This window comes from Drosophila hydei, unplaced genomic scaffold (assembly GCF_003285905.1).
Source record: "Drosophila hydei strain 15085-1641.00,03,60 unplaced genomic scaffold, DhydRS2 tig00008147-arrow-arrow-pilon, whole genome shotgun sequence".
In the NCBI taxonomy this organism is placed as follows: domain Eukaryota; kingdom Metazoa; phylum Arthropoda; class Insecta; order Diptera; family Drosophilidae; genus Drosophila; species Drosophila hydei.
In genome coordinates, this window is record NW_022045851.1 from 348,652 (window position 1) to 375,587 (window position 26,936).

Below are 26,936 nucleotides of genomic sequence, written 5' to 3' on the forward strand. Positions count from 1 at the left end.
GGCGGCGGGAGATACATATTACAAAGGCAAACAGACAGACAGCCAAAGGGACACACACACATACACACACGCACAGATTAAGCCAATTTAACAGATGCTTTAAGTCAAGCGTTCCATAATCTCATGTTGGATTAACGCGTGGTAGTGCGAACTGCAGGCAAGCGGAGGCTGAGCCGAGGATGCGCTTCTCGAATGAATTCGTGTGTGCGTGCGAGTGTGTGAGCGTGTGTGTGTGGCAAGAAGATGACGCACGTGAAGTGTGTTAGTGTACTTTGAGCATACCCTGCACTGATACTTGGGCATACCTAACTAAGCTGCGCGGATGGAGATGAAAGGTAATTTGAGCTGGTTTGTTGCTAAGAGCTGGACTTTAGCACTTATCAAATCAATATATATATATATATTTATATGTATATATATATAAATATATATATATATAGAAATAAAAATAAATATATATTTTTTATAATTTTTCTTACCAAAACAACTCAAACTTCTCATCATTTATATTTCGAGAGTAACACATTTGTTTAATATATTATATAAATATTATTCAACTTAATTTATTTTAGCCTAAAATAATCTGAACTTAAATGTTTATATTTCTGTAGGTCTGACGTTAATATATGAACTTATCAATTAAATAATAAATAGCAATGGCTTTGGTTAAAATTGCCGATGTTTCAGCTTCAGCAGTCCAATGTCGTTCATATCCTTAATATTGCCTGAAATTTGGCCAGCTACCGAATACGCAATTCTCTGACTTTTGCCGCGGCTTGCATTTATTTCACTTTTTTCTTAGCTGATTTTTATTTTTGCCATTTTTTCATAAAATTCCCCAACACACACACACACACAGCATATCTTTTGGCATTGCTACTGCCTGTGCCCGGCAACTCTTCAGATACTTTTTTTATGCCACAGATACTTTGTCTTTGCAGCGTTGTCTGCGTTGGCAAATCCTTTAGACGACGTCGCATGTTTGCCTTTTTTTGGCACTCTCCATCCTCTTTTTCTCCTTTTTGTGTCTTATATGATTTCATTTCATATCGTTTTGTTGCTGTTGTTGGAGTTGCCCATTTGCGGCGTTTTGATATGTTACCCGGTAGCAGGCCCTTTTTTTGGCTGCGCCCAACCCCTTTGTGCCCCTGGTGCTGCCTTTTCTCTTTTTTTTTTGTTTTTGCTTGCCCCAAACGCCAAAATGAGCCCCACTTAAAGCGATGAGATTTTTGGCGTCTGGCGAAGTCGGCGTTTATCAAATAAATATCTTTGAAACATATAACAAATAATGAAATGCAGTCGCACAGAATTGGTGTTATTAATTGTGGCCAATCGATTTGATTTGTTTATGGCTGAGAATGCGAGGACTTCTCTCCGCCAGCTAGAAGGAATAGATACATCATCCTAGTCCTGGGCATCATTAGCAGCTAACCCCAAAGCAAACGAATTAATTGAAACATTACCTAAGCAAACGTCCGCCCCTTCCACCTGCACAGATCCTGGCATTGGGTTGGCTAATTGAATTTCCTCCATCCAAAAAAGGTCGAGCCATGGACCACGTGTCCTGTGTGCCACCGTCCCCTCCCCTTGCCTCGCCTCTCAATCTCCCGCTCTTCTCTGTTCCATGTTTGTTCACTTGTAGAAAAATGAATGTCTCGCATTTTAAGTGTGCCTCGCATTGTCTCTTCTTCTTCTTTTGCTGTTGTTATTTTTTTTACCCGGGTCCATGGGCATTGTTGCTATGTGTTTTCACGCATAAAAATTAAAGTCCCCGCGCTTTTGTTTGTGTTGTGTGGCGTTGCTCCTGTGCCCAACTCTGGCTCATCAGCTTCACAGCAACAATTGGCCTTTGTTGTAAATGTGGCCATCATTAGTTTGCTGGCTACTTAACACGACATTGATGCAGCTTAATTATGCCTCTGCTCTGCCCAGAGATGATCTCGTTGTCTATAACAAAAACAAAGCGGGCGCAATGGGGATTCAATGGGATGGAAGACAACTGTAAGCTAGCTGCAACTGAATAGGCCTTAATTAATAGGTGAGTTAGAATTTTTTGATTTATATATTTAATATAATCATATTAATATATATACTATATATTTTATAATTCTATATCACTTTCAGTCTCATCATCTTCCAACAATACTCGTTGGCACAAAGCTGAATAAAAAGTTATAGGTTAATTTATAACTAATACAAATATAATAATATAATATAATATAATAGCTAGTACAAAATATATAACAGTAAAGTGTATTTATATTATAATAATACACATTCGATTTGACGTTGGACTTGAGTCGATTTCCTTGCTCTTCGTCTACCTCAATTATTAAAAATATCATTGATATATTTAAGATTTAAAGTAGATCAGTTAATGATAAAAATATGATAATATATAATAAATTTGTTGCGTGCTTAAAAAGTATAATATCAAATTTCCCCGTGTTTGTCATGTGATTTGCCTGTGAGCAGACTTTACCGAAGTTCATCCCATTTCAGCTCGCATTATCGCCGTCTCTGCGCACTTCTGTTAGACAACAACATAGTAAACAGCCGCCGACTGACTTTAATTACATTCGGGCCACAACGTTGCTAGGCGAAACAATTCATTAAAGCCCAACTGGGCAAATGGACAAGTGGACAAGTAGGTTCATAACAATTTGCCTGTGATGAGAGCTCTGGCTTAGCTGGAGGAAGTTTGAAGCCGAGTGGGTGGAGCTTGGGCCACACCCAGTCGGAGTCGTTAATGATGTGCAGCATGCTAGAAGATTGCGATTGAAGCTGACTGAAATGAGATGGATGAATGGTCGGATGGCTAGAGTGGAACGGAATGTCTAGCTGAATGGGCTGTCTGGCCCCGGTTGACACAGAGTTCAAGTGGCGGGCTGCATCTCAAGATTGACTAATGGCAATGGCAGCGACGACATACCGTTGATTGATTGTTTTTCCATGTAAATCGTGCGACAAATTAATCAATGCTAATGACACGCTCAGACCGACAAACAAGTTGCCATCTTCAGGTTGTGGACCGCCAAACAAATTGCATTTTAAGCATCGTTGTCCTCTTACAGGATCTGCGGGCATCTCCACGTGTGTGCGTGTGTGTGTGTGTTTGTGTGTGCAATTTTTCAAAAGCGGATTTAGATAAAACTGATTTACACTAGCGCAATTGTTAATTGCCCTGTTTGATGTCCGAGAGACACTCAAGTGTGTCTCACAGATACTTCTACTCATTAAGGCAACGCATTCGCTTGGCATAAATTGCACTTATCTTAACTCGGATTTTATGCTAATGTGTCGCAGCGTCTTGTTAGCTGCAAGATTTAAAGATAAACTGCGCCAAAAGATGCGAACCAAGTCTTGAGCTGGCCAAAACAGTTACCAACACACACACACAGAGGCACGCTCATTTAGACATGGAACAGTGCATGTACTGTGCGTCTGGTTGACGCCCACTGTGTTCCGCCTGGCACTGTCAACCCTTTCAGCACTTCACAGTTCGCAGTTCGCCGTTCGCAGTTCCCCTATGCCTCACATCCAATACGATTTGCACCCTAAACTCCGCTTTTTGCCATGCTAAACTGCAAGGGTTGCTCCGTGGCATGCATTGCACTTTGTGGGCTGGCTGTTTAGCCGGCGCTACTCGCAACTGCTCGCAGTACATCTATAATTACGTCACCTTGGCTCGACACACTCAAGCAACTACGCGCTAAATACCAAATGACACTAGCTACCAAATGCCAGCTGAGCCTTCTATTAATCTTGTGACAGCAAAGAGTTGTCGTCGCTTATTACTAATAAATGATATTTGAAGACAAAGAAACATTTGAAATACTCAATTTGAGCTTAACTTTTAGATAATACTCTTGAATTTCAAGGTTTAACAACGAAACATTAAAGCTTTGAAAAGAATCAAGTGTGTTGCTCTCAACAAATATTTTAAAGCTAAGCATAGTAAAGCTTGGAGTGCTATATTGCGAGGGTGGTATGAACAACTTTTAACTATTTATTTCTTTATTCATATATTCTTTATTATATAAAAATATAAGTTGAAAAACTTAAATGAATATTTATGATGTTATAATAATTAGGTGGATTATAAAGTTTGAAAGACAACAAATTTAATAACATTAATATTTTATTTTTTAAATTTAATAACATTATAATAAGATAAAAAAATTAAATAAATTTATCAAAGCTTATTTGAAGCTTAAACTTCTATAACCCTTATTAAAAGATGGTCTGAAAAATTTGCTACAACTAAAATAGACAAATAAAATAAGAAAGATTTCACAAAGAAAAAACTTACAATTACTTTTATCATTATTTAAATATTAATTATTTAAATTAATACATTATATATTTTGTTAGCTTGACAATATTAACTTAGTTGGATAATTTCATAGTCATCTGTTGATGTTTTAATGTACAATCATAAATGAGACATAAGAACAACTTTCAAAACTCCGACTCAAGAATTCTTCTGGACCCATAATCGCTCTCAAAATGATCCTTATCTTGTGAAGTTTGTAATTATTTACTATAAACACGAGAAGTTTTGTGTAATGCATATATTTTAAGCCAACGTCATTTGTAGTTCGAGGCAGAAATCTATCGGCTTAAGCCCGAAACAAATGCTGATAACCACAACTAAGCGAAGACGCTGCCAGACTCAGACAACAAGCTGACCGCAACACGTCGCTAGAAGGGTGTTCAATGGGCGAGTGGGCGTGGCAGGCTTTGAGTGCTTACTTACCTATGCGTTATGCCTGGTCAATAAGCCGCTTGGAATATATTACTATCAAATTTGTAAGCCGCTTGCCAAAAAGATGGCAAAATATTTTGTGGATGCAACTTGTGCGAGGCGCTGTCCGCAGCAGCACCGAAAACTTTTTCTAGACCATGATTTATATGTGGTCTAGATGTATGATTAAATATGTGTGTGTGTGTGTGGGTGTGCATGTGTTTGAGTGTCTGCTGTGCAGCTGTGGCAATGCCGCGTATACGCAACGTTGCGTTGACACGTCTTGCGGTCAGGCAAAAGATAATAACAGCCTTGAGCTGGAGCTGGGGTTGGAGCTGAGACTGGGGCTGAGAGCTGAAGCCAGAGAGGGCCTAGTTTTTTCCCAGTCATAAGTCGACACTCAGTGGTATTCAAAGCGGAGCTGGTGACTATCTCGAATGCTTTCGCAGCTATCACAGTTTTTGCTGATTTTTCACACTTGCTCGGGCCCCTCGGCCAGCTGTTGTCCAGCGCCCTTGTCAGCCAGCTGGCACGCCCTTTGCCGCTTTACGCTTCTCTCACGTTTTTTTTTTATTATTAACTTTTTGTCCATTTTGGTCACGTTTGATAAGCTGCAAACAAATAATTCATGAATGGGCCAGCTGTTGCGCCTGCTGCTCGATGATTTTTAAATATGATTTGAATGAGTTTATAAGTTTTGTTTATTTGCTTAAGCATCAGTATCAGCAGCAGACGCAGCAGCAGCAGCAGTCGAATGACATTGGATGACTTTCCTTCACCCTGCACCCCTCGCTGGCTGTGCGGGGTTGATTCAATTCAATTTGATTGATGTCTTTGCTTGCCAGCGTTTGTAGACAGTCATTAGCTGCGCCTTCTCTACTGGCGTTGTCTGTGCTCTGTGCTGTCCCAGCCCAGCCACGCCCCTCGCCCTGTCCGTTGGCAGTGAGTGGCGCTGACAGCTTGCCAAATTGTCTGCTAAAACTCTCAGCTCTCGCATAGCAACTGATATATTACTATAAACGGCTCTTCGCATTGCAGCATTAGCATCTACATACGAGTAGACCTCAATCTGAACTATAAATATTTTACATTATATTTCTATTGATTTACAGTTGGTTCATGTTATTCCATTTTACTCTTGTGTTACGTTTTGCCTGGTTGATATTAGAGATATCTAAACATATATATATAATACATAAAAATGTATATAATATTTCTATTATATTTATATTATTTAAGATACGATTTTTTATGATATTTATGACTCGGACTGTTATGTGATTAAAATCAATTATAATATCAATCATACCATCATCAACTAGGCAAAGAGGCTATCGAAACAAGCAATATAATAAAAGTCTTGAAGAAAACATGTTCAGTGTTTAGCTCTTAAAGTTTCTGAAATGATGTATTCATAAAGCAGACGATCCAGAAGCCAGATTAAAAAGCTGAAGAACGGATGGATTGCTAGACATATGGATAGATAGTTTCACAAGGAGCTAAATCGCTTCGGCTGTGTATGCTAATCAGAATTGATTGTTGTCATTTTAATAATCTTTTTATAGCAACTCAATGTGAACAGTCATTATCCTGGGCATATCTGTTACAAACCTACCTATGGCCTAATCTATACATTTCTAAGCTGAGCTTTGGCATAGATAAAATAAAAGTTGGACCTATAGTTGATAATAAGCAAACCATAGGAATGCAAAAAAGGTTGAATGTCAATACAAGTTTCAAGTTCTTAATTTTAATATATATATAAATAATTCCATATAAATGGAGCCACAGAGCCGCTCAATGAGACCTTAACCAAGTTAACTTGAGTTAATTCTTAGCCACTGAAAGCAAACCTTAAACCATCCAATAAAGACTTTTGCTTGAGGCTGGGCGCTTGATAAACTATGTTAGTCAACATGACAAAGAGGCAGAAAGAGAGTGAGAAAGAGAGGGAGAGCGAGAGCGAGAGAGCGAGCATAAAGTAAAGTCGCAGCCACATGCGGTCGCGGTCATATTTGGCTTATTATAAATGACTGAATGTGAACTGCCTGTCATGTTTTATCTTTATTTTCGTGCATTTCTGGACACATTTCACTGGGACTAGAAGGCGCTGCAGATGGGGGCGTGGGGACCGTTGCTGCCGGCGTGTCTGCACATTTTCAACATTTTCCGATGTTGTTTTTTTTCGTTCTGTCAGCTTCTTGTTCTCTTTGGCCAGGCACAATGTGATGATAATGGCGCTTGCAGGCCGACTGACGTTTCTAACAAAGTGAGTCGCATTAAGGATAATCGAGGCAAGTAAAAGCAAAGCCAACAACAACAACATGAAACAAAGCAGAGACAGCGACAGCGACAGCAACTGCTGATGGGGCTCGATTTGCGCGTCATTATCCTTGCAGGCAGCCAAGTGTCCATTGTGGGTGTGTGTGTGTGTCTGCTGTATGGCCGCCAGGCCTGAATGTCCATCAAGAGCGAAGACGCTGCAACGCCTTGCGCCCATTGCCCTTGCCTTGCCGCATCCTGTGCCTGACATCTTCGTCGTCATCGCTCGGCGTTACGAATGATTTATGGCCGACGACTCAGTTCGAGCTGAAGAGCAGCACAACCCTCTGGCATGCTGTGAGAAGCGCTCTGCAATTGACAATTGTCCTAGCCAGGACCCAGCTAGAGTCCTGGCCAGCTACCTAGTCGATGGCTAAACAAATATTTATTAAGCAAATTAAAGGCGCGCCAGCAAATCCCGCGAAACAAATGACTCGAGCTTTTCCTTCTGCCCGATGATGGGGCACTTTGCTGTAGTGCTCTAGCCTTTGGCCAGCCGAATTATGCGCTCTAACGCCCCGATTCTCATTAGTCAAAGCCATTCTGCTTTGAGCCCAATTTCAGCCAGAGCCAAGCAGCACTTGGCTCCGGCTCAACCCAAGCCGACTTGCGTGTCCTTTTTTCGGCCACAAAATTATCAAAATTAAATGGAATACCTCACGTGCCATATGCAATGTGGCAGCTGCTGCTGTCTCGACAGCCATGATGCCAAAAAAGTTTAAGAAAAACTACTTTAAAAACTGTAGCCCATACGCACCTCACAGGTGCGAGCGGGACAGCAGCAGTGCGACTTGCTCTCATTAAATAATTAAAGTTTTTTCCCCATTTTGGTTATTTCTGTTGGCTCAAATCACACTTAAGAGCTCCTCTGCCATAAATGCGTTGTCTGCACGTACCTTGCATCTGGCCTTTCGCATGCACAATCCTTCGCCTTTCTTTCGGCTTATTGCTAAGATTCTTTGATAGTCGAACAGTTCACTTTTAGGGGTGAAAGTAGTTGGATACTGAGAAAAGATCACACGCAATAATCAATGGAGAGCTGAAGTATGAAGAGTTGAAGTGGACTACGGAAAGAGATTAGCTAGAAGAGGTGAATAGCATCTATTGTTAGCTGCCTGGTATCTCTTATGTTGCCTTGATACCTTATATATATGCCTGGCTTACTATTGTATATAGTATATATGTACACCTTTATCTTTATCTTTGTCGTATTTAAGCTTTGACACCTATAGCAAGCCATATTGTATGGCTAATAGGAGTTTATTCCACACAATCGTCATTATTAAAGGATCTTAGGAAAGTCTTATCACTATCTTCCTTTAACATAACATTTTTCCTATAATTAATTTTTAATTAAATAATTGCTGGACGCTTACATCACTATAATTTAAATATAATAATATAATAATAAATAATTTTCATATACTGTATTTAAGTTCAAATGAAGAATATTTCACAATTGTCCTACGAAAAGGTTTCTGGATACAAAGCAACTTATATGCTTCCACGGAAGTGCTCCTTCGCGCAATGAGCTTCAATTTGTACAGACTTTATTTTAATATAATATATAAGCGCAGCAAGTGCACAGAGGGAGCTAAACTGTCGCTCTTTCAACTCCAATTCCAAATACAGATCTTTACAGTAATGATTGCTGATAATGTATAACAATATATAATTCATATTATTTCATGACGTATTTTAAATGTTGATATCAGAAAACTTAACATGATAGAGCAAACTTTATTGTATTTTTTAACTAATTTTATTATTTTTGTTTATTTTTTCATTCAGCTTAATTTGTTACCTCTTCTTGTCTTAGAGTCTAACCGCATTTAGCTCAAAACCTTAACTAACATCTTAAGTTTAGAATTATTTATCCCTTATAATATTATATTCTTCATTATTTCAAGATTCTTCGCCTATTGTTATTTTGCCAGATTAGATGCGAGCTGGTTTGGATGCGCCGTCAATTCTCGTATCTAGAGCTGTGCCGGCAATTGAGTTGTGCATCGCTTGATCCTTCCTCACAAACCATTTTCATTTTCTTACAGAATTTGAGTCTTATTATTGTCTGTGATATTAAAGATTTATAATTTAAGTTTATTTAGATATATGTGTGGGTGGATTTAACTATATCCATATCATCCTTAGATTCAAATTTACAGTATATATAACTCGGAAAGCCCCAAGCCTTCCTCAGTTTTAGAGTGAATTGAATCACTGCTGACCTCTTCCACAGATGAAAATCTATAAATTATAAATATGTAACAAATACGTAAATAAATCTTGAGTTTGTTATAAGTTGAAGTGTTTTTGGATAATGAGCGAGTAGCATGCAGTCAGTCGGTCACCATTTAATTCATTTCAATGAATTATAATTATTTAAATATATGTCTGATATTAAAAAGTAATTTTGAGACCTATAAATCTCTCTAGGTATCTGCTGTCTTTCCTACCTGTTCACTTCATTGATGCATATTTTTACTACATTTTCTTCTGTGCATTTTCGTGGAGAAACATTGAGTTAACTCGCTCAGATTGTTTCACTATAGCGTGAAGAATGGTAAATAGTTTCACAGCTTAAAATGCTTTGCTGCTTTGTTGTCAGCCCAGAAGCTAATGAGCGTGCTATCGAGGCGTGGTATCTAAAATTAAGTCCCATTTTCTTCATAGCAAGAAAACAACTGTGCAAATATTTAAACGAGTCCAAAACAACATTTCGACTTCTCGCAGTTGACTCAGAATGATCTCAATTCAAACCCCAAACAACTACCAACTGCCGCGTGCGAAACGAAAGAATTTAAAAATGTTCAAAGCTCAGTTAGCCAAGGTTCTATTTCTCGGAGCGCTGCTCTTTGTGGGCAGCCAGGCGCAGCCCCTGCGTGGACGCAAGCGCGCCTTTGGTAAGGGATCGCCTGTCTCTGTCTATTCCCAGCTAAACCTTTACTCTCCTCTCCTCTGGCAGGCGTGGGTCTGCTGGGCGGCGCCTTGGCGGGCGCGGTCATTGGCAATGCGGTGGCCAAGGCGCCTGGCTCATCCAAAGCTGCCGCTCCAGCAGCTGCGCCGGTCGCTCAGGTGGTTGAGACCGGTGTGCCCGATGCCAATGGCTGCTACAAGCAGACGATCAAGGAGCCCGTTGCTGGCAATACCAAGCTCTACACGGAAACGGTTCACCTGGTCTGTCCCCCTAAAATGCCAGCAGCTACTTCACCCCCTGCGATACCGGTGCCCGTGCAAGTAGTTCCAATGGCCCATGCCCCAGCAGCTTCAGTGTATCCTGTGCTACCAGCTCCGGCTCCTGTGGCTTCTCATGTGGTGGCAGCCGCCGTTCCTGCTGCTGTCGTTAATCACACTTCAAATGCTAACGCCACGCATGCTAATGTAACTCATACCTTTACCAACCTGGGACATCCCGGCCCAGTTCCAGTTGTTGTCCCAGCTCCTGCTGCTGCTCCAGTTGCAGCTGCACCAGTAGCTCCACATTCGAGTGTAACTTTTGCTTATGCAGTTGATCCCAGGTCACAGCCCGCACAGCCTGCGCAGATGGCTCCGCAGGGTACAGCCCATGTGATTCTACTTTCGAAAACCGTGAAGAAGCAGAAGTCCGCCGCTAATACAATAAATATTTCACAGGGTTTATTAATTCTGGTGGTTCTCTACTGCCTTATAAGCAAGTAAATTATAAATGTGCAACACTGACAACTTAACAAATAAAGAATGTAGAGAAAAATTAACATAAAGTAACTTTAAGAACTTAATATAACATCTAAATTTACAACGTTTAATTACGAATTTTTAAAGATTCAAATTTCCCACTCAGTCAAATTCACGTGTGTTGAAAATTGCAGCCAACTTAACGATTGAGCGCAACTTTGCGCACAACCAACTTCACTCGGCGCAATGCTGTTAACGTATTGTTAACAATAACAGTGAAAAATAGTTACACACACAGATGGCGCAAAATTACTGGTTGTATGAATTGCGCCCTCTGTTGAAGATTAACATAAAAAGTATCACACTCAATTGGCACTGTTTACATACTATTGTCTACTATTGTATGTGGTATTATTATACAGTTGACAAACGGTCACGCGGTATCTGACCGGCGTCGTTTCATTGTTTGCGTTGTGAAATTCGCGCAATTGAAATTGTCGAACAAATTACATTTAACAATGAGCACATGGAATCCCGATCAGGATGTTGAGCTAACCGACTCCGAGGATGAGATTGCAATGAAACGCGATTTTAATGGACGCGAAGCAATACTTTTTGTTGTAGACGCGAATCTAGAGGTAAACCGCAATACATAAAAAAAATTTAAATATCAAAAAGAAAATTTTTCAGACAGAACGCTTCATGGACGCGCTTAAGCTAATACGTGGTGCTTTCATCTCCGGCATGCTGGTAAACGGCAAGGACCTAATGGGCCTTATCTTCGCCAACACCAAGTACAGTCCCCCTCCGAAGGAGATACAATGCCTGGAGAATATAACGGTATCGGCGAACTGCGCTGTGTTCCTGCCGTTGCGCCAGTTGACAAAGGCCATAGTGGAGCACTTTATGGATTTCATGCAGCAGGCCGAGGAGCTGTTCCCCAAGGAATACGGCCTGGCCGAGCCCGATGGTCGGGGCAGCTTTGCGCAGATGATCCGTCTGTGCATCGAGATGCTGGAGAAATGTGGAAAGAAGCTGAACAATGCAAAGATCGTGTACATCACGGACGTGGAAGAGCCGCATTCCCCGTCCAGCCCAGAGTTTCAAAGGGCACTACAAAAGGCCAGCGATCTGGATGGCAAAGAGTTTGAATTTCAGGTGATTCCCATGATCGATGACTTTGACTATGAGCCCTTCTATAAGGAATTCATAACGCTGTCGAGAGGTAAGTGAAAAGCTATTCTGCTCAAGGCATACTAGGCGAGGTATAGGCGACATATGTTCCCCTTGCTGGCGTGCAGCTCTAGCCAGAAAGGTTTCAAGGTGTCGCAGAGTAAAAAGCAAGTGTTTCACTCGCCTCCAATCGAAGTTATATTGGATGCGCTTTCGAGCTTGCTCACAATAGTCCTAACTATACGTATATATGATTGTTCAGAGAGTAGAATTAACAATTTACGTATGTTTATAATAGCATTTGTTTCCTTTTGTAGCCATCGAATTAGACGCATTCCGCGTGCCGGACGCGCAGCTGCAGCGCGAGATTCTGGAGGATCGCAAGTTGCGGCAAGATTTTCTGCGTCGCTGCCTGGGTCACTTTACGCTTTCGCTGGGCCCCAATCTATCTTTATCGGCGCAGTATTACAACTACTTCCAACGCCGCGCTTATCCACAGAAGGTGCACATCATGCGACGCGATAATAGCGTCGTCCGTAAACGGCGGCAGATTATGGTGCGCCAGCTGGATGGGGAGACTGAGGAGATAACGCATGAGTATCAAATCAAGATGACGGGCGGCTGGCACGAGTGTAAGATAGGCGACGAGGTGATTCGTGTTACCACCGAGCAGCTGAATCGCGTACGCAATCTGCATCCGCCTGGAATGATGCTGCTGGGCTTCAAGCATCGCTCCGCGCTGCCTGCTAATATATACAGCAAGCCGTGCAACTTTATGTACCCGGACGATCAGAATATCATTGGTTCTAAGCGCCTGTTTCGCGCACTGTGGCAGCGTTGTCTGGAGCGCGAGAAGATTGCGATTTGTCTTTTCATGTGCAAGCGCAAGTCCGTGCCACGCTATGTGGCGCTGCTGCCCGTGGAGGCGGCCCAGCCGGATGACAAGAACTATCGCTCGCTGCTGTCGGGAGATGGCTTTAAGATCGTCTACTTGCCGGAGGCCAAGCATATACGGCACATAGACATGTGCGACTGGAACAGCACGGGCAACACATCAACGGATGAAGGGGTTGGCTTTTTCCAGAAAGTGATCCGGAAGCTGAGCGTTGACTATCAGCCAAATCTCATCAACGATCCCAATCTGGAGGTGCTGCAGTCCAATCTGCTGGCTCTTGCCTTGGACTTCAAGACCGAGGACGATGGTCTCAGCCAGCTGCCCGATCCTGCGATGCAGAACAAGCGCATCGAAAAGCTGCTGCCCGCCTACGAGACATTGTTTGAAGCCGAAATAGAACCGGCTAAAAAGCGTGCGGCCAGTTCCAACTCCAACGAGGGCAGTGCGCCAAAAATAGCTAAGATTGAGGAGGCTCAACTCAAAAGCTACGACTTCGTGGAGGAACTGATCAAGGATAAGCGGCTGGGGGCTTGCACCGCCCAGCAACTGCGCTACATACTCGATGAACATTTCGGCGTAAAGCCAGCCAAATCCAGTACCAAAGCTGCTCTCATCGAACGCATCGAGTCGTTGAGCGAATAATCTTCTGTGAGTTGATGTTAAATGGTCAAAGGTGATCGTAGAAGTGTCATATGTTACTAGTATTAAGGATTGTTGAATTACAACACAAACAGTGAATGCATTGTTACAAGCATGAAGCACAGCAAGCTGTGAAACCAATAAAGTTGATCAGATTTATATTTATTGAAATGCAACCTACAGTCGGTATATAGCCTAAAAATATTTATTTTTGTTTACGTTTGCATAATTGACTATGTATAGAAATCGCCTAAAGGCTCTTGGACTAGCTAAGGCTATATTTCTAGACTTCCACAATAGCCTTTATATAGAGCATTAAGTTCATTTTCGCGGTTGCCGGACATGGTTTATTTCTTCAGTCAGCGTAAATTGCATAATTTGACTCTTAACCTGAATAAGAGCAGATGTCGTTACGGTATGAAGGAGCTCGCAACTTTTCGGCGACTTTTGGCCCAGGTAAAACTTTGCACTCGCCTTTGTCCGAATCATGAAACAACCGTCAAAAGGTGAAATGCTGCAACGTTTGCGTCAGTTGTTGTGTTCCTCGAGTACAAAATGAGTTAAAAAATTATTAAAAGTGCAAAAGAAGTGGGAGGCGAAGCGAAGGCGTGCGTACGCACTTGCAAACAGTGCTCTGTAAAAAGGTAAAAGTTGCAGCACGGAAGTTGCGATTTGGCCCAGCTTTGGCGTTGGTTCTGGCCAACTTCAAGATGGCCAACACGAAAGTGGTCCTCGTCTTACTTTCTTGGCACTTTATTTTAATTTCTGCGGCGCCGCGGCTTGTTCTAAACTTTCTCTCTATTCTGCTGCCACTTTTCTATGCTGTGCAGAGTAACTTGTGGTTAAGTAGAAATTACTTTACCATGCGGTTAGCCAATACCCTGATGAAAACTGTCAAAAGGGTGCATTGGTTGGACAGTGATGTAGCAACTGAATGTAATTGTAATCTCAAATTATGTCGAAGATATTCTGTATATATCCTAAGGAATACTGTCAACAGCAAGTGCTCAGTCCGTGGTCTCCTCGTACATAGATAGTTGTTCAAAGGATTATTTGCGATCTATTATAAACTACGATTTTTATTCATAAATCTCAAGTCTTACTATTCAATAACTTAATTTTTAAGGGATATCAAAGATATCAGGATTTTTTTGGACAGTTACTTGGTCAGGGTGTGCATTTCCTTAAGCACATTACCTGCTTGCTGGTAAATTTCCAGTCCCTTGAGATGGGGATGCTTTCTTAGATACTTCTTTAACTTCGCCTGCTGCTTCGTTAGATACCATGAACTTTCTGCCAGAAGGAGCTGATACTCCCGAATGAGCTTCATGTGCTCGATTTTGCGATCATCAGGTGCAGATTTGTGAATCGACTTGATAAGTCGCTGCTTCTCAGAGCTGATCTGATGCACATGAAACTCCTGCCGACTCAGCATAAATAGCATTGTGTGCACAAGATATTTCAAGTTACGCTGCTGTTCCTCCCCCATCTTATTCTATATTTTTTTAATTACTTTTTATTGAGAACGTTAGAAATGCTAAATTACAGAAAAACTGATAGAAAAAAACAAAGGAGTTCTTAAAATACGGCTCATAGCCTACTTTCCCTGTAAGAATCAAACAGGAACACAAAATGCTAGGTGGAAGCAGCTCCAGCAAACAGAAGAATTCAGCTATAACTAAGCCAGGTAAAATTTGATTCAGTTCAACTGCAGTTGAGCTTTAGAAAAAATTTAATTTCTTATTGAAGCACACTTTGAGAAGTGTGTTTAAGACTCAAAAAGAAGTACTTAAATGGTTTCATAGATCAAATACATCAAATTCTTATTCTTGCCTAAACAATATTTTTTCTAATAGTTGTTTCAATCAACCTATCCGACCACACAATGTGAGCTTTATTTTGATATTTATGCAAAGTAATCATTTTACTAATTACTTAACGACAGCTTTCTCCACCTTGCCACGTGAAACCGCACAGCACGCAGAGTTGGCTCCAAATGCAGTAAATAAATACAAGAAACAAACACAATGACCGCAAAAAACACAAACACTGACGTTAATATGAATATATATTTGTAAGTGTGGGTGTGTGTGTGTGTGTGTGCACTTCAATTGGGTCAAGCGGAAGTGACGCTGAAATTCATTTCCGCTTAAATTACACATGAGTGAGAGGGGAAGAGAAAGAAAGCGGATAGAGACTCTCTGACAGTGCGAAGAAATCAAGTTTATATAAACAAATAACTAAGGAAATAAGCCAAAAATGTTGAACTAATGATATTTCAATTTAATAAGCGGCTAATAAATTTAATTAGCCATGAAAACGCCAACTCATCACAGTAAGTGTTAGTGGAGAATCTTCACTTTGCAGAGTAGTAAAACATATTTTTAATTGGCCCACTTCACAGCTAAAGACTCTAATTAAAGGCGAGCCGAGCTGCTCGAGCAGTGAATGTATTTGCTCTAATGCGCAGCTCGAGTCACATGTATTTGGCCATTAATCATCATTTTATTTATCTTTCGAATTTAACTCGGCATTAATTTCAATGAAAATAACCAAAACATGCTTAGGCCTTTGCCATGGACTGGCCTCAGATAATAATTTTGTGTCAATTAATTACAATTACCCTGTAGCTGGCCGGTAATTGTGCAACTTTGTCAATTGAACAGACACAACACATAGGTAAAGCGCCATGCAACAGCCCGAGGATAGCAGACAATGGTAATCCAATGTGTATGTGCGTGGGAGTATGTGTGTGTGTGGATGCACTTGTGCGTGTTTCCGTAGCTGAAACAAAAGACAAAAATATTTGTCAAGGGTATTTGCTCAGAGTGGAAGCCGTAATGTAGACAAACTATGTCCACAAAATTGTAGAAAGTTTAAATTTAATCAAGTTGCTTGCCCTGGTGCCCCGTGGCGTATGCGTCATAAATGTGGCTATAGACATAAATTTAATATCACCTCAAAATACAAGCAGCACTCAACTCAGCTGAGTCAACAGACAAACAAAAGACAACAAAACATATCTCATGTGCCCTACACAGTGTGTGTGGGTGTGTATAAATTGGTCATTTAATAGCAAACAAAGCAGAGAAGCGAGTTGCTCGAGTATTTAGTTAACTAACTGGCCTTAAATTTAAGTTACAGCTCGATTGCTAAGTAACTGAGTGCGTGTTCTTAAATTGTATTTTGTCTCGTCTCGCACATCTTTTCAAATATTTGCTGGGCATAAAAAATCCTTTTTGAGCTGCTTTTCGATTAGAAATACTTTAGATAAAAATCATTTGCAGCTAACATATGCCATACAAGTACACATGCATACAAATACGTAAGCTGCCTATAGACTGCTTAGATTAGATGCGTCTTAGGCACACGAGCATAAAAGCTTACAGCACGGCTTAAGTCGCGTCTCGAGGTAGCAGACGGACGTGTTGCCTACTTATCGCCGTGGAATATACATATATGCCTGCACTAAGGCATCTGGTAATTTGAATAAATTGTATGAAAATCGAATTTTAAATTATAGAAATCTAAAATATCAATCAATAATACAGAAAAATTAATTTACTTTGATTTTTACCTTCATCTTTGATATTTTTAGCTAAAGCGAAGTTGGCAGTCTGTGCTTTATCTTTATTTTATGTCGATCTGGGCTCGTCAGAAACTTTGTCAGCTGCTGCTGCTGCTGAATCATCCGTATTTACATAGCTCCTAATTTGTGTGGCTTGAATGAAAGCCAAACCACAAGCGCACCACCCAACCACCGACTTGCGGCTGTCAACGCAACGTCGCCTGCCTAGCAACTGCAAATGACTGATACATGTGTGTGTGTGTGTGTGTGTGTGTGCGTGTGTGTGTGTGTGTGATGTGTGTAAAGATGAAAACATGGGATAGCATAAGAAAAAAGCGCAGCAAAGCGTTAAGCCGTTGGCGGTTGCGTTAAGCAACAGCTGCTGGCGACACCTTGCAAGTGTTGTAAAGTGTCGGACGGCAGGAGAGAAATGGAGCAAAGCGTCACAAGGCTGACGTTGCTAATGCCACAATATGCGAGTGCAACCGCTGTCTATGTGTGCGCTGTCGCTTAGGATACACACACACAATCGCACACACATGCATTGTGGTTAAGCAATTTGCGCCAAACGAAATGAAAGTTCTAAGCGCATTGGCCGTCCCATGTATTTACACACACACACACACACACATACACACGACAAGTCTCAGTTACCCAAAAGGAAAAGGAAATGTTAAAAATGCAAATCGTTAATAGCAATTGTTAATTAAATGTAAAAATTATATTTCATATTGCCTAACGCATTCCTTTTTCACTACTTCGTAAGGCCGAATTTCGTATGCATCGGGTCTTGCGTTTTATGCTGTATCAGTTTGTGATTGTCATATGATCGTATAATAAATAATATAAATAATCATTTATAAATTTCATTATATTTTTTTATATATATATATTCGAAATAAAAAAACATGCAGCTGACAGCTGTGCTTTTTGCATGCCATCAAGTCCTGTTGGGTGCTATCGGCTTGTGTGCACCAGGTGCGATATGGCAAAGCTGTCATATAACTGCTTGTCTGTCTGTCTGTGTGTATGAGTGTCCCTGTGTGCCTGTGTGTAGCTGTCGGTTGGTTTTTTGTAGCTGCTGTTTTGCGGCTTGCGCTAAATTTCATAATTTTTGCTGCTCTGACTGCTCCTGCTACTCCTGTTACTCCTGTTACTCCTATTACTCCCTTTCCATTCCCGCTCCTACATGTCTCTCAGTCACGTGTCATTCATATCATATCGCACAATAAACAAGACCGGGCGGCAATGACCGACCAGTCCATGCCGACGCCCTGCTGCCAGCCGCTATCCAGTCCTGTCCTGGCCGTATCCTGCTGCTGTTGCTCCGCTCTTGCTCCTAGTGCTGCTTCTTGTTGGCATGGTGCATCGCTTGTTGCTAGGTTCGCCAGATTTCGATTTATTTTTATGTGCACTTCCTTGTGCACTTTGCATTGCGATTTTTTATTTTTTATATTTGTTGCTTTTTTGTAGCTCAACCCTCGGACTTGTTAACTGAAAATATTTTCTCATGCGTAAAATGCATGACAAGCGATGCAGACAGAGACGTTGACGCATTGAAATCCCAGCTGGGTGGTTTACTGGATGCTTAGGTAGCCCGCTTTGGCTGCCAAATTGTCTGGCTTTGCAGTGGGCCAAGCGGGTGGCAGGAGAACAGAGGCGGCATGTGCTCTGTCAGGTGTGTTTAGCGCGCAGGTGTATCGATTTGTTATACGCGTGAACTTGATGAAGTGTCGGGCAATCTGGCAAATACTTCACATGGGGTTGCAAATAAAAGAAAACGAGTTCAAAGCGTTCACTCTTGGGGTTGAATAAATTGTGAAGCAGCTCGAAAGTCTGCAGCTCCCAATAATAAACAAAGAAATAAATGCTACACTTAATTTGTGTCAGCATTTGATGCTTTAGTTTCCAGTTGACAAGACTTAATCGAGTCGTAACGCAAGTTCTGATTGAGGCAAAGGCCCACATCCTCCTCTTCTGCATCTATATCTTATCTCAATATCTTATCTGATTGCTTATAGAGTAAGTTAACTTGTCTTAAGGTTTTAAGTAAAAGTTTCATTATTTCCTCATTTCAATTTTGCAAGCATTTTACCGCTAAAAAATTGTTATAGAAATCAGCATAGAATCCATACCTATATATTTTCCATATTAGCATATTTCCGCCATTTAATTAAGCATCAGACAGCAGCTGAGCTGAAGTGAAGTCAGGCAAAGCTTTTGTTGAAACTCCGTTTTCACAGTAATTGATCGGAAACGAAAACAAAACCATACAAAACAAACTTAAATAAAAACATTTAATTAAATATGCAATGTGAATTAGCCTATAAAAGGAAAGGAGAAAACAAAACGGAAAATCAACAGCCAATTGCCAGCACAATATCAATGGATAAAATATGCAACAACAACAAACAGACAATTGAAACTTTGCTTGGAATATTTAAACAATGCTGAAAAAGCGAAATGCAAAAAAAAGTTGAGTCCGACTGATATAAACAATTATTAAAAGCAACCCACAGTCGCTGCTGGGGCAGGCACCAGGGCAGACTGGGCTGCTCCGTGAACCCAGCAATATACATAACAATGGCGCAGCGGCTGCTGATTGTGGGCCCTCTTTCTCCATGCTGGACACACGAGTCCCCTTTGGCCAAATAATTAAGCCTGCCATTCATTAACCAAACTTGGACCGGGGCGTTACAACACAACTGAGCAAAGTTGCGGCCACTTTTGTTGCATGGTGTAATGCAAAACAAAAGTTTTTTATAGAGGTGTGTGTGTGTGAGGGAATGTGTGTGTGTGTGTGAAATCAGCAAATCAGGCAAAACGGCACAATCGACAGCTCAGACATGCTGTGTGTGTATGTGTGAGTGTGTGGTTGTGTTGCACACTTCCAGCCAGCCACCCATTGACCGGGTCGAATTAATTGTAGCCATCGGCCCATTTGGCAGTTTTTGGCCAAGTTAAAGGCAAATTGCAAGCTGGCGCTTAACTTGGCTTCGCAATTGCTTGTGAAATAAAACAAAAATATGTGCACCACATATAACTGTAGCTATGTATGTATGTGTGTGTGTCAATGTAAGCGGATGTGTTTGCGGCTTGTGGCACACTCACATATTTATAGAACCCTCCAAAGACTGATTAGAAACGGGTGGGAAGTGCTTTAATTATCAAATTTCTTTGCAAGTGTGTGTGTGGCGTGGGCCCAAGCGCATGAACTTTTCAAGGGCAACGAAGCAGAAATAAAAAAGGCCAAGTAGTTGGCAGTTTAAATGGCATTTGGGTTTCTTTATTGAGCGAAATTACAGAGAGAATTATATTAGTATTATATAAATGAGAGCTTGAGCTTGTTGTGTTAAGCCTTGGAGCTCCACAAGGAAAAATCTTGTTTCGAACATATTCGAACCGAGTTAAGTTGAACTGTGTTAACTCCTCATTTTTACTTTTACTATCTATGGATAAATGGAAGACGGAAACTTAGTTAGTATAGGTTTTTTTATTTTTTTATTTCTTCCTTTTTCAAATTTTTTTTATTTTCTTTACAAATTTGCAACAATTTTTCCTCAATTTGGCAACACATTCATATATTGCCCACAGCAAAAATTTTATTCAGGAAAAATAGAGAAACAGAGAGAGAGAGAGAGAGAAGAGAATAAGAAAGAGGAAAATTCTTGTGTAAATGCAACACTTGACGGGACTTTAAGTAGCCGCTGGAGAGTTGACCAGCACAAGTTTTGAAATTTTCAAAGGCTTGACGAACAAAACGTTGAATATGCAATGGCAGAAGCAAGGGCAGAGCAGGCCCAGTGGGGTGCCCAAATGGGGACGCATTGTGCAAAGGCGGTCAAGAGTTTATCAGGAGCAGAAGGACAAGCAAGAGCTTGACATTTTGCTTAGCTCCCAAATGAGCAACAAATAGTGGGTAAGTGGCACAGTGGAGACTCGTGTAGGTGGCTGCCTAGATAAGCAAATGCGCATTGCAAAATGTTCAATCATCCTAGAGAGAAGCCCGAGCGGCAGTTATTAATGCCACGTTATCAGCAGCGCGTCTCCAACTGTTGGCCATTACTCGCATCTCCCATCTCCCATCTCCCATTGCTTATAAATTTCAATGTCCTGTGGCAACAAAAACAACCGCTGCACCAGCTGGAGCATTCTGCCCCAGCAAAAGCCAAAAAATTAGCATAATTTCAGTTGCTGTGGCGAGCACTTGCAACACTTGCGGCCACAGATAAGGCGCAAAATGAACGCGACTCGCTGTGTGTATGTTGCATCTCTCCTTGTTTCTGCCTGTGAGTGTGTGTGTCTCACTTGTTATTTCGGCTGCATCGTGTTAAACTTGCGTCATATGTGTGCCACAGGCTGCTGCATGTGAGTTTTTTGCGCTTGGCCATGAAGTTGTTTTGGCTTCTTGCGCCATGCGACACAGTTGCCAACACTGGCTCACTAAAGCCAGCGCACTCGCGCTGGCATATCATTTGCATAAATGTACAGCGGCGCTGCGTTGCATGCATCCCCAAGATCCTGAACAATGCATCTTTTGGGGCAAGCAGAATTGTGTTTGCTATGCTTAAATGCTGAGAGAGATAGAAAGAGGAAGAGAGCGAAAGTTGAGGGAGAAAGAGAGTGAGAGAGGGAAAGAGAGTGAAAAGAGAGAGGGAGAAAGTGAGATTGAGAGAGAGAGAGGAAGAAGCTGAAAAAGAGAGTGAGAGATTGAAAGACAGAAGGAAAGCAGAGTGAATAGGGAAAGGAAGAGAGATAAGAGCGAGAGAAAAAGACATAGAGACACAGATTATTTATATGATTATCAAACAAGATGGATACTATTTCGATAGCTTTATTTGAGCACCCGCTTAGATATCATTCCATGCTAAAGTAGATAATTTAGATTACATCCTCAGAGAACCAAACAAAAGATCCTTAAATTATTCGAATGGAGGCCTAGCAGTCTGATATTGTCTACTCATTAGACTTTCGAAAAACATTGAAAACAAACTTTTTCGGTTCAGTAGAAAATTCAGCACCAGAACTACCATGTCCCGAACAGAAGCGACAATTGGCAATACACTTCGGTACCCCATACGCGTAACTGAACAACTTCCCAGTACCTTTATGGCCACCATGATGATGGCGACGACGCCACAGGCCATGCAAGACTTACTGGCCCCCAAGATGAACACAGGCAGTATTCGAGAGTACAGCCAGGTTGGGGACGGTGTGCACTTAAGGCAGCTCCCTCTTTTGCTATTACCATTGACGGCGGAGCGGGCCCCACCACGTCCACAAATGGTGGTGCGTAAGGTCTCAGTGGTGGGCAGCCATGTGTTGCGATATTTGAGCCGGTCGAACAATATCTCGCCGAGACGCCCTCAGCTCCACAACTATCTGCATGCGAATGCTCCACTCATCGATCAGAACATAAGCCACAGGAGCACCTCCTACTACGATCTGCCCGATGATTATATCCCCTGGGTGGGGGGCTATGCAGAGCCCCAATTAGAATCTGAATCGGGGTCGTTACGCATTCAGCCGGAGTCTTATAGGATGCGCCAGATGCTGCCTTCCAGCCTTCCATCCGATGACAGCTCCTTTCTGGGGAAGTTGAATTGGAAAGTTTATTTGGGCATGCTTTGTATCATAGCCATGCAGGCTTTGCTAAAACTGGCATTTCAGCAGATCTACTTGAGTTGAGATCTAACCTGTTAGTAGGACTTGGTAGCGTTGCTAATATCAGATTATTGTCAGATATCAAATTCATTCAAAAACTGCAAAATTTGTTTTAACCAAAAATCAATTGCCAAACAACCGGACTTACATGAAAAGAAATAAAAGTGAGTCTGGAACTGTCGCCTTCCCTTATTTAAGAAACGAAGCTAAACAATGTACATAGAACGTGTTAATAATTCTGATAGTTTCAATATGGTTTCACTGTGTGGCCCAAATTAATGTACAGTAAAACCTAATAAAGGAAAGCGTTTAAATATATAAAAGTAATGCAACATCTCCAAGTTTATTTTTAGCTTTAACAAAATGCTGACCAGCTGTGTAAGCGCAGGTTCTTTGGGAGTGCTTTGACTTCGCATATCATCGCGCTGTCGGTTCACTTTCATCCAATTAACTTTCTGGCTTGCGCATATGCGCATATGCGCATATTCATATTACTTATTCATATCGATGTATATTGCGCTTATTAAACGCTTCGGCTCGCCTGCAAGGACTGGCGGGTGGTGCGAGTCAAGTTCAGTTAACATGAGAGGGGGAGCATGCGAGCAGAAACAATTCATTTGCCTGCCACTCAGATTCTCAGCTGCTTATTCCCAAAGCTGCGTCATCCTGTTGTGCGTGTGTGTGTATGTGTGTGTGTGTTTGTGTGTGTTTGTGTGTGGGTATAGGTGGCACACACTTGCTTCATAATTCAAAGTGGCAACACTTTTGCCAGCAACTGAAAACTCAGCTCGACACACACCGCCCCGCAGGAGAGAATGAATGATGGAAATCATCTCCCCAGGCACTTGGCCCCGACAATCTAATACGTGATATACAAAACAGACACCACTGCGATCCGAAATGAATTGAAATGTCAGCAGGCAGCCGGTATGGAAGCATGAAGGGCTGAAAGGCTGAAGAGCTGTGGAGTATTTGTTTTTTTTTTTCGTGTGCTGCAGCACTTGCAGTAGTCATTAATAATTGCAGGCGCCACATGGGGCGTATGAGCAACTTGGCTAGCAATTTACTTTGATCAACTCAATTGCTGACATCAACAATAAGCCACGCCCGGTGCACATTTATATTTTGTGGGCAGCACTTGACACTAATTAAAATTTCAATGCCAGAGCATTCTTGACTGCTGCTGCTCAAATGAAGCATTTCGTTCTACATGCCCCGGCATGCATTCACCTGCTCCTGTCAAGCATTGTTTGCCTCATGTGGCATTAGCTCGTCGAGCTGCTGGAAATTTTGAGTACTATATGCAATTGAGGCATGCAAGTGTGCAATAAAGCGTCAGCATCAGCTTATGCCACAATTTGCTAATGAGCTTTCCCTTGACCAAAAATTTAATTCAATCCCGAACAATGCATTAATAGATGCACATGCCAAGTGGAATGGCTATGGCTTAGCACTTGAGTTTATAAAGAAAAAAACGAGTTCTTGCATTATTAATTGATGACATTTATTATTATTTAAGTGATTTCGCAACCTGCATGAATTTACGTAAGTAATTAAAATTTATTTATGACTCATTGCATGTTTCCTTCGTCATTTAACCTCTGACGTTCCAGGATCCGCTCACCGAACCCCACGACCAGCCGCAGCCCAGGACCATATCGTGTGAATGCTCTATCATTGAAGTTAATTTTCAATTTATTTTAATTTTAAAGCAACTTTAGTACAAACCTCTTTGAATCGGACGAATAAACATCCTGAAGCTGGAAATTTGACAAAAAAAATATTAAAGAGCTCTGTCTCTTTCGGACTGTTGCTAGACTGAATTCAAAAATCACAATTTGAAAGCACACATGGGCCAATGTAATTTATTTCTCTAAGGTGATTTGATTAACATATATATAAATATTTATGTGAAAAGGTTATCATATCAATATGAATATCGAACCTGTTTGAATGATCTCAATAGCCATCTCGCTTTCAGCAAATGCTATCACTCTTTCTCTCAGGGAGTAGAAATTAAGGTACCAGCCAGAAAAGCAACCAATGCGCAAACTCAAACGGATATAGCCTGGACAACAATTCAGCCTCTTACCAACACTACAGCAACTATAGAAGGCAAACATGAATTGGGAAACTTAGAAAACAGTTTCACATATTATTTGGCCACGTCCCAGGATAACAAGCGGGGGCAGTCCACTCATACTAACTCTTTAATCCCACGGATTAAGCTACAACACTACAGTTAATAAACCTTTGCTTTTTAAAATGATGGTATATTTTAGCCTTAATTTAATACAAAAGAAATGACTTTAGTATCTTTAAAACAGCTTTTTAAAATTGCCTACTTTAGCCTCAATTTATAGCATTAGATGGAGAATTTAGTTTTTTTATGTGGCTCTGCGCATCAGTTCATGTTGATCCTGGTCCAGTCTCCACTTTCTTTATTTTAACAGCCACCGCAACATCCCCCACAGCAGCCTCCACAGCATCCTCCACAACAGCTGTTACAGCAGCTGGGACCGCTCAACGACCCACATGGCCAGCCACAACCGAGGATCATGTTGTGCAGATGTTCTACACGAAAATAAATTAATCTTTTTCTAGTATATCAAATATTACCTTTCTGGACCGGACCGATGAACATTCTGCAAAATTTAATGCAATATAAATTTAAGTGTGGAACTTTTGAATATTTATATGAGACTGAAGCTATTGAACATGGAGCGGACCCAGCTCGTAAAATTGTAGACAGACTTTTCAAAGTTGACTTTATTCATTTTTTTCTGTAACAAAATTTGATATGAAAGTTTTCACTGAATAGAAAAAGTACCTTCTTGGACAGGCTATTTTTATACCCATTCACGTCCGTCCGTATGACTACTTCACCACTATTGAAGCTAGAGACTTATAATTTGCAATATATCGTCTTTATCGTACATTAATAGCCTGGCAAATCGGAAAATACACCGCAATGTACAATTACTTAACTGTTGACTGCCTTTAAAGACTAGACAACAATCATATATCCGTGAATGAATATTTGAGTTGGTAGGGCATAACTGCGATACAGGAACATGTTTAGCTTCTAAACATGTTTGGCTTTCTGAGCTGAATGTCGTTTTTCAGTTTATAATTGCCAAAACAAGTCTCCCCCAAATATTGGGATGTTCCAAATCCGTAACCAGACGGGCTCAGCTCCACTACCTAACCACCTCACATATCGCCATCACAAACGATTCCCATTGTTTGCAGACAATGTATTACAACCCAGAGTAAACTACAATATATATTCTGAGAAAAGCCTCACATTTTATTTATTTAATAACTGCAAATAATATTATTGCCAAAAGGTGTTGAGGGTGGCGTTTCTATCCTATGGAAGTCTAGGCAATAGCTGTTCATTAGTCGCGGTCCAGAAATCCCATGAGAATCGGTTTTATTATCAGCAGCAGCCACCGCAACCACCACAGCCTCCACAGCAACCACCACAGCAGCCACTACTGCATGGGCCACTGAGCGATCCACACGGCCAACCACAACCCAGGATCATCATGTGCAGATGCTCTATTTACAAGTAAAAATGTACTCATTTATTTATTTTTAAGCACAATTAAATAAATTTATATATATTAACGTACCTTTCTGAACTGGACCAATGAACATTTTTAATATTATTTGTGAATGGATTGAGATGTTGTACTTTTGAAGCAAGGCGTTGAACTGACGATATAGAAGCCAGATCGAAGCTAGGTACGAAAATTGCTGATTGTTTTTTCAAAGCTTACTATTTTTCTATAAGAGATGAAAAACGAGCCTTGCAATAGTAGAGCCTAACAAATATATTGATGGTAAATTTTGTATTCTATATAGGTGTAATTATGATTTAAGTTAGTGAATTAGAGTCTGCACCTGATTTTCCTCTCTTAATATCTGAAGCTATCATTATGATTAAATATATATTCGCTATAATATTAGCCATGCAATACTCTGGTCACATTACAGCAACAAATATTCATAATTTTTCTTATCCTGAGCCCACAATGGGTGGTATATAATAGGCAGAAGTTGGTGGGGCGCAATAAATTATAAATATTCTTGATGTATGTATGTGACCATCTCAGTGAATGCACACATACATTGATATGTTTGAAGTGTTGTGAGAGACCCAATAGTAATTGAATTGTGCTAAAGTATCAGCGGATACTTTAAATTGGATTTGCTAGAAGCAGTGAAATGGCGGTGTTGCCAAAGAGGCATGGAATGAATTGCGTGCA

The 26,936-nt window shown here is 41.0% G+C and overlaps 3 protein-coding genes and 3 long non-coding RNA genes across 7 annotated transcripts; 2 read left to right on the forward strand and 4 right to left on the reverse strand.

Moving 5' to 3' along the window:
* The first annotated feature begins 9,783 nt into the window (after positions 1-9,783).
* On the forward strand, positions 9,784-10,788 carry LOC111603442 (calphotin). Of its 2 annotated transcripts, XM_023321030.2 has the most exons (3): positions 9,784-9,972; positions 10,035-10,348; positions 10,385-10,788. In XM_023321030.2, the coding sequence occupies exons 1-3, from the start codon at positions 9,813-9,815 to the stop codon at positions 10,745-10,747; spliced, it is 837 nt and encodes a 278-aa protein (XP_023176798.2). In that variant the 5' UTR covers positions 9,784-9,812; the 3' UTR covers positions 10,748-10,788. The 2 variants fall into 2 exon arrangements, with proteins under 2 accessions (XP_023176798.2, XP_023176797.2); XM_023321029.2 differs by having other exon boundaries at positions 9,786-9,972; positions 10,035-10,788.
* Positions 10,789-11,155: 367 nt separating this feature from the next.
* On the forward strand, positions 11,156-13,611 carry LOC111603407 (ATP-dependent DNA helicase 2 subunit 1). Its single transcript, XM_023320976.2, has 3 exons — positions 11,156-11,361; positions 11,414-11,948; positions 12,214-13,611. Exons 1-3 carry the CDS (start codon positions 11,242-11,244, stop codon positions 13,431-13,433), a joined length of 1,875 nt encoding a protein of 624 aa, XP_023176744.2. The 5' UTR covers positions 11,156-11,241; the 3' UTR covers positions 13,434-13,611.
* Positions 13,612-14,589: 978 nt separating this feature from the next.
* On the reverse strand, positions 14,590-14,919 carry LOC111603427. The gene has a single exon (XM_023321011.1). It carries the CDS (start codon positions 14,917-14,919, stop codon positions 14,590-14,592), a length of 330 nt encoding a protein of 109 aa, XP_023176779.1.
* A 9,225-nt stretch (positions 14,920-24,144) lies between these two features.
* LOC111603460 lies at positions 24,145-24,491 on the reverse strand. Its single transcript, XR_002751689.2, has 2 exons — positions 24,391-24,491; positions 24,145-24,333 (listed from the first exon to the last, which is right to left on the reverse strand). It is a non-coding gene; the product is annotated as an uncharacterized LOC111603460 (long non-coding RNA).
* A 585-nt stretch (positions 24,492-25,076) lies between these two features.
* Positions 25,077-25,378, reverse strand: LOC111603455. Its single transcript, XR_002751686.1, has 2 exons — positions 25,282-25,378; positions 25,077-25,236 (listed from the first exon to the last, which is right to left on the reverse strand). It is a non-coding gene; the product is annotated as an uncharacterized LOC111603455 (long non-coding RNA).
* Positions 25,379-25,949: 571 nt separating this feature from the next.
* On the reverse strand, positions 25,950-26,377 carry LOC111603459. The gene is made up of 2 exons (XR_002751688.1): positions 26,301-26,377; positions 25,950-26,226 (listed from the first exon to the last, which is right to left on the reverse strand). It is a non-coding gene; the product is annotated as an uncharacterized LOC111603459 (long non-coding RNA).
* Between the last annotated feature and the right edge of the window lie 559 nt (positions 26,378-26,936).